This window comes from Octopus bimaculoides, chromosome 13 (assembly GCF_046866305.1).
Source record: "Octopus bimaculoides isolate indiv1 chromosome 13, ASM4686630v1, whole genome shotgun sequence".
Taxonomy (NCBI): domain Eukaryota; kingdom Metazoa; phylum Mollusca; class Cephalopoda; order Octopoda; family Octopodidae; genus Octopus; species Octopus bimaculoides.
Window position 1 is genome coordinate 19,137,973 of NC_142940.1, and position 7,500 is coordinate 19,145,472.

The following is a 7,500-nucleotide window of genomic DNA, read 5'->3' on the forward strand; positions in this document are numbered from 1 at the left end:
TACATACATGCATAAGCAAAAGAACAGGATGCAATTTCTGGGAGATTTGTCTGCAATTTAATTCGGATCTAGCGGCAATGTCACTATCTCTTCGACGTACATGTGTGTGTGTGTGTGTCTGCCTTATGTTTGTGTGTGTGTGTGCCTGATGTGAGTGTGTGTGTATGTGCAAATGCTTTTATTACCTGCTAATCTTCTTGAATGTCTTGCATAATCTGACGGTCGTTTGTAGCTGAAATTCCTTGTTTGAGAGTGTTCTTTCTAGTTTTGTTAATCTAAATTCTTCAGTAATTACTAGTAGAAATCTAAATGTATCGTCTAGATGGAGTAACAGCACATTTCGCATCAGATCATCATAGATATTTTAACTTTACAAATTTTTGAAATAGTTATGACATTGGGAAATATAGATTTCAAGCAATATGTATGATTACTTTTCCCGTACTGAGATCATCATATCTGTTTTACTTTACTTACATTTTATTGAAGTATTTATAGGAACATTCAGCATCATGGATGGCCATTCCCTCCTCATCACTATAGCTTTTATACTGATATCCTCAGGATTATCCTTTTTATGTATTACGTGGTGCAATTTTCTACTCCCAACTTTATCCTTCATATGTAGGTAATACCTTGATGACATTTTCGAGCAAATATTTAGGATAAGGCTGACATCCTGAATGATAATTCCAAAGACTCGGCAAAGGCTCTTGTATCAAAGTGGTTTATCCGCATTTCTATCACATTTGTGTGCTAGGTATTTTGTTGTCATTTCCTGTTATTGTATTGCAAACAAATATCTTTGTCCGTCGTAAATAGACTTCTCAAACTATGAATATTGCTGTCACTTTGAAGCCGTTCGGAAATAGAGGCGAGCATGAACTTTTGCTAATACAACTATTTCAATGATTATTGATCGAATTTGAGACCTAAAATAATTTTGCTGATACATACTTTGTTCATTGTGTGGAAATTGACGCAAGTAAAATTAGAACTGCAAGAAGGAAGGAAAAATTGGGTAACCCTTTGTAAGATTATAAAAGGGATCAAATGAAATAGATGCAGCAATTGCTCAGTAACTGAAATAACATTGAAGGCCATTAGACATACCTAGAATAGATAATGATATTATTTGTAACGGTGATATTGTAGATCCTACAGTATTTGTTGTGTCGACGCCCCCAGGCGAAGAAGTAGGATCTCCCAAGACATATAAATAGAAGTAGTCTATTTAAGCACCCGGACAAGTTTCAAACAGATGCACCCAGACAAGTTTCAAACAGATGCACCCGGAAAAGTTTCAAACAAGTGGATTATTCGTGGGCTACGACACCCTGCCAAGTGTAGTAACGGCAGAGGAGCTGTTGCCACTTACAATTGTTAAAGAAAAAAAATGATCATAAACTGTATGAGAGAACTGTTAAATGAAACTGCGAGTTTTGGGGGACTCGTAAGCCATTTCATCACCTCATTGTAAGTAATTCATTCCATTCATCACTTGTTCTTTGTACCCCACGTGCTGTATTGTTTTGTCTGTCCTTGTAGTGTCCCCTCTCTGTGTAGTGGCCGTAGTGCCAAAATAAAGACATAGTGTTGAGTAGCAGTCGAGTAGCAGTTTTGTAGCGGTTGAGTAGAGATCATCCGAAGGTGCTAGATAGCAGTATCTTGAAACAACAGTATTGTGGCAAATGTCTATTAAGACTGTACACGATGATCTCCATTGTGGTGGAGTGGAAACTCCCATTTCTTTGCGATTGGAAGCCTGGCGGGCTGAATATTGTCATGATGTTGATTATGCTAGAAGTAGTCTCAAGTGTTGTCAGCTTAAACCTGTAGAGTTGGCCAGCTGAAGTGAAGGCTTGATCACGTGTACATATGAAACATGCTTCTGTACAAAATGTTGGTTGGTGCTATTTTTCTAGGTGGTCAGAAACGGTGAGAGTGACTTATAAACCTGCTGAAACTGACAGATGTTTGGAGGATAATTTTCACAACGAATGAATTTTCACATGTATTTGATTCTGACGATACATCTGAATTTTGGGACGAGAAATTGTTACAACGGCTCGAAAAGATAGGGTGTAAAACTCTTAAAAGATCGCCATATTCTCAGTCTTCAAACGGTCTAAATGAATAAATAGTAAAGAAAGTAAAAATGGGGGTCAACATATTTTCTAAAAAGTTTGGATCGTTTGATGCTTATTTGTCACGGTTTCTCCTTAGTTACAGATACAAACTCCATCCTGCTTGAAAGAAAACTTCTTCAGCGTTGATCGGATGCCTGACAAAGACACCATTGACCATGTCATACGCTGTCGGCCAGCCATTATGTTACGCACATAAATCATGCGCGATTCCTGAAAGAGCTTGGTATTTAATACAAAATGGAAGAAATACATAACTGATTGTGAAGTATGACTTCTATTACACAATGACGAAATAAGAAAATGTACTGAGTAACATGAACAAAGTAGCGTACAAAAATCTGCATCGATGTTGGAAGATGTTTCGAAACTTCGCAAAGAGCGAAGTGGAGTACAATAATCTATAACTGTTTTAAAAGTTTGTAGACCAGGCATTCAAAAATCTGATGCCAGTGGAAGACCACAAAATGATCTAAGAAGTCAAGCAGTAAACAAGGGGTTTCTTCCTAAACGATACGGAAATGATAAAAGATCGAAGTACTTGCGTCGCTTGAGCGTTGGCCAATGATAACAACTAGGGACGGTCGCTTATGATAACAATCATTAGATGGAGTGCTTTCAATTTTAAATAAAACGACAGGACACGTATGAGACCGTTATCAAATGCCATCATGACACAATAAGCTTTCTACAAATAGGAATAAATGATATATTCAGTTTTACCACTTCTTCAGATAAGCTGTCAGCTAAATACTCAATATCTTCATTAAAAGAAAAATAGATTGTTTATGCGGTTTCCGTACTAGCTTGATAGAGCAGCGAAATCTCATCCGAATCACAGCCAAATATCTGCCAACAAATAGAAGCACACATTGGATACCGTAATCCTTCTTATACAATGTGTAGACAGAGGATGCAGTGGTCTCGGCAGAAATTCATTTCATATACATTTCGTTTTGAGGTGAGTTGATCTTGATCAAAATAAAATACTTAGTTCAGGCAGTAAATTTTGCTCGTTCGGATTAAATCTGTCTATTCAAATTCTTCAGCAACTAGAACACAACTTCATTAATCGAGCTGCTTCCAACTTCTATCGGAATACTTACAATTCTATTGAATAACGTTTGGTATTTCCTGGGACTTTTAAAGCTTAAGTTAACACATCACATCCCAAACATCTGTTTACTAGGAGACTGCCAAAGTGTGTGTTATTAGGGTATTATCCGTCAGAAAATTGTAAATCATTTATCATTTATTTACATATCTGAGATTTTGATCTTAGTCTCTGTGAGTTAACGATACCCCTACCGAAACAGGTTTGGCATCCACATTGCAGTCAATATCAAGAAACATAGTATAATAGAATGAGAAAAATAAATAAGACATTAATGCAGTTTATATGTGTTTAATAGGCGATGCTTCAACTGTTAGGCAACAGTTTCAATAGACTTTATCAAACATAATACTTTGTTGCGATTTATGGGCAAGCAGCTCAGAGTATATCCAAACATATTCATGAAATTACAACATAACTACCGTCATCGATCTAGATAAATCGTTCTTTTATTGGGAAATTGACTAAAAAAAGTGGATCTTCCATTGAACAAATGCTCAGCTTCCAAATGATGCCATAAACTTACAGCTTTGTCCTCCATATCAGAACTTGTCGTATGTGGTTAAACCAGGTTCAGCTCATTTTTGTAAATATATCTCATTACTCTGTGTTCTGTGTTACCTGCACTATGGATATATGATTAAGCAGTTCGCTTAATAATCAGGGGGTTCCGAGTTTTATCCCTCTACGTGGCATACTTGGTAATGCATCATTTAGCTAAGCCATGTGATTGAATCTGAGAAGAGAGAAACGTGTGACTGTTCAATTTCAGGTTTAGATATGAGTCTACAACATATGAAGGATTTAGAGGTGACTTTGCATAGTTCAGACGGGAAAGTAATGTTATCATGATATGGACGACTTAATCTATACACACATACATACATACATACATACATACATACATACATAATGGAAGTCTGTCGGGGTTCGACAATGACGTCAGTGACGCCGGAGGTGGGAACGGAGCTCAAAGGCGGACGCGCAGATTTGACCACATGTTAGGCACGTAACAAAAGAAGGGTTGGGGATCCTCTCTTTTTGGGCTTGTCGCTTCTGGTCCAGGCTCTTGAGGCGCTTTTCCCCGAACAGCCTAACACCCTTTTGGACAGCTGTACGCCAGGCGCCGCGGTCAGAGGCAAGTGATTCCCAGTCACGGGCTGAAATGCCTCAGGCCTCAAGGGAAGTTTTCAGGCTGTCCTTGTATCGCCTCAGTGGCCTTCCAGAATTTCTTGCTCCAGAAGCCAGTTCAGAGAAGATCATCTTTGGTAGACGCGCGTCGTCCATTCGGACTACATGTCCGACCCACCGGAGCTGGGCCTTCATGATGAGAGCTTCGATCCCGAGCATTTCAGCTCTGTGAAGCACCTCAGTGTTGGAGACTCTGTCCTCCCAGGTAATTCCCATGATTCGGAGCAGCGGCGGTGGAAGTGGTCAAGTACTCGCATTTGCCTCTTATACAGCGTCCACATCCTACAGCCGTAAAGCAGGGAGGTGATGACGACTGCCCTATAGACTGCCAGCTTGGTGGAAAGTCTGATGCGTCGTCCAAAGTCTGCCAAACGAAGCTCCTGTTTTTGCAAGCCTCGTGGAGACATCTTTGTCCATGCTGCAGTTTGACGACAGGCAGCTTCCCAGGTATCTGAAGCTCTCCACTTTGTTCAGAGTTGTGCCCTCAGTCTCAATCTGAGGCTCAGGAGGTATCAGGCCAGGTGCAGGCTGAAGCATCACTTCAGTTTTTCGCCCTGAAGAGGGCTGCTCCGTCGTCAGAGTGGGTGCCGAGCTATGCCCTTGCCCCGGTAGGCTGCAGAACGACCATCCTTCCCTGACCGCCCGAGTGCAGGTCCATAGTTAGCAAATCCCAGCGCTATTCTACACCTGCCACAGTCACCTCTCGCTCATCACCTCAGGACTTGGAAGAAGAAGTAGAGGGGGTGGAGTCACTGAATCCTGGGCAAAAGAACTGTGGAGGTCTTGGGTTGCCTAAGCTCAGGACCCCGCTCTCGGTCCAGCTGATCTAGCCAGGTGGGACGCAGGACGACACATCCTAGTCACGACTGGACTGCAGGCGCTGCGGGAGAGATGATGGACTTCATCACATAACCGCCTTAGGGGCTCCACTCCGGATTTGGATACGGCTTACTTCCTAGCCTTTGTTTAACCAAAAAAAATCTACCCGCAAAGCAGCGGGAGACTCTTGGAGGGCGGGGACGTCTCACTACCGTACAGGACCAGAAGGACCTGCCCAATGCCCATATGATATATACAATTAAAAAAAAAGAACACATTCTATACAACACACACACACAGAGTCCAAAATGCAACACACAGAATACACGCACACAAACACTCCACAAACACACATAGTTGAATGGCCGTTGACTACGTTGTAACTCCTTCGCCCTTTGTGTCACTATCACTTAATTCCAAAGTAAAATCCAACATAAAGTGTTATGGAAACATCCCTGCCTCAAAAACTGGCAACAGTTCGACATAATGTTACAAGACAATAAAATATCATGCTCATTCCTCTTATCTCACTCAATACTTGGAGTTAGGACTACAAGTTGCCTGAGTAGCTGATGGTAAAGACTACACAAATAATAAGAGGACAACCGGCGCTCAATTTACGACGCTGGTGTGTAATCTTAAGACTATGGCTGCGGGTGTTCGTGGAGAACAACGACATATAAAACTATAGTGATCCACTTATTTGCTAAAATTTTAAGCGGATATCGCTGCACAATGAGAGTTACATACTGCAAAGTCAGGACATCTATGCACTTAATACTGTAAATTTTCTGCCAGGTTTTTAGGTTGTCATCTTATTATTTCCGTAGTCTTTACCATCAGCTACTCTTGACGACTCGAGAGAGAATGTATTGTCTGTGCTGTGGGAAACTCACTGCAAAATCTGATAAAGCCGAGCGTAAAATATATGTTTACTTGTCAATGTTCCGAGAATGTACTCTATACAGCATGCAAAAGAAGAATTCTCTCACTGTGCCTCAAGGACGACTCAGGAGACTGTTGCCAGGCTTTTTGACCTTCAGAGATGTAACCAGCCATGACTAAACTTCCTTAAACGGCATACGATTGGCTGATAATTGCTTGAGTTTTGAGTTTTACAAACTCCATAAACTATATTTCACCATCACTTATTTCCAAAGTACAGTAGAAGTTTGACCTGGCGTTACCAGGCAACCAATGTTCTGATAACTAGATCGCTCCAGACTACAGACTCTAGTACGGATCACTTATTGGTGTACTGCACGACAATGAAATGACTTTGACTGCTTCTAACCGCTTCTTGGCCCACTCCTGCCTTGTAGGACCGCAAGTATTTGACTCTGAAACACACACGCACATACACACACATACATAGACACACACACACACACACACAATGCACATACTACACGCACACACACACACACACACACAGAGGCTTGGTTTGAATTACATCAGGCATGATCTAAGGTATTGCGATGTTGAAGGTTACAAACCTGGTTCTAAGTATATTGTTTCCCCTGATTTCCCTTGGCACACAATAGATATTGAACACTACACAAATTCAATTTTATGTTAAGAAAGTTCTTGTTACTATGTGACACTGGAATATTTGGAAGTAGAATTACAGTCCACAGAGAACGATTCCAAAAAATTTCAGTAAGTATTCTGCCACTGATAGCAGCACGTACATAAACGCATGCATATATGCGTCCATACATAAGCGCACACACTTACTCAGACAAATATATATATATCATCATCACCAACACCATCATAATCATCATCATCATCATCATCATCATCATCATCATCATCCTCATCCTCATCATGATTTAACGTCCACTTTCCATGCTAGTATGGGTTGGACGATTTGACTGAGAACTGGCAAACCAGATGGTTGCACCAGGCTCTAATCTGATCTAGCAGAGTTTCTACCGCTGGATGCCCTTCCTAACGCCAACCACTCGGTGAGTAGTAGGAGCTTTTACGTGCCACCAGCACACGGACCAGTTAGGCGGTACTGGGAGTACTGGCAACGGCCACGCTCAAAATAGTGTTTTTTACGTGACACCTGCACAAGAGCCAATTTAGCGGCACTTGCAATGACCTCATTCGAATGATTTTTCACGTGCCACCGTCACAAGTGCTAGTAAGGTAACGCTGGTAATGATCACGCTCAAATGGTGCTATTTACGTGCCACCGGTACGGAAGCCAGACAGCTGCTC

At 41.2% G+C, this 7,500-nt stretch overlaps 2 protein-coding genes across 2 annotated transcripts in view; one reads left to right on the forward strand and one right to left on the reverse strand.

The window, feature by feature from the left end:
* The window catches only part of LOC106880393 (uncharacterized), a 5,063-nt gene extending 4,299 nt beyond the window's left edge, over positions 1-764 (reverse strand). Inside the window, exon 1 of the mRNA XM_014930309.3 lies at positions 478-764. Within this exon, the coding sequence (XP_014785795.2) occupies positions 478-524 (47 nt within the window). The 5' untranslated portion in view covers positions 525-764. The remainder of the gene's footprint in view (positions 1-477) is intronic.
* Positions 1-7,500, forward strand: part of LOC106880385 (uncharacterized) — a 102,731-nt gene that overhangs the window by 63,267 nt on the left and 31,964 nt on the right. The gene's annotated exons all lie outside the window — the stretch shown is intronic.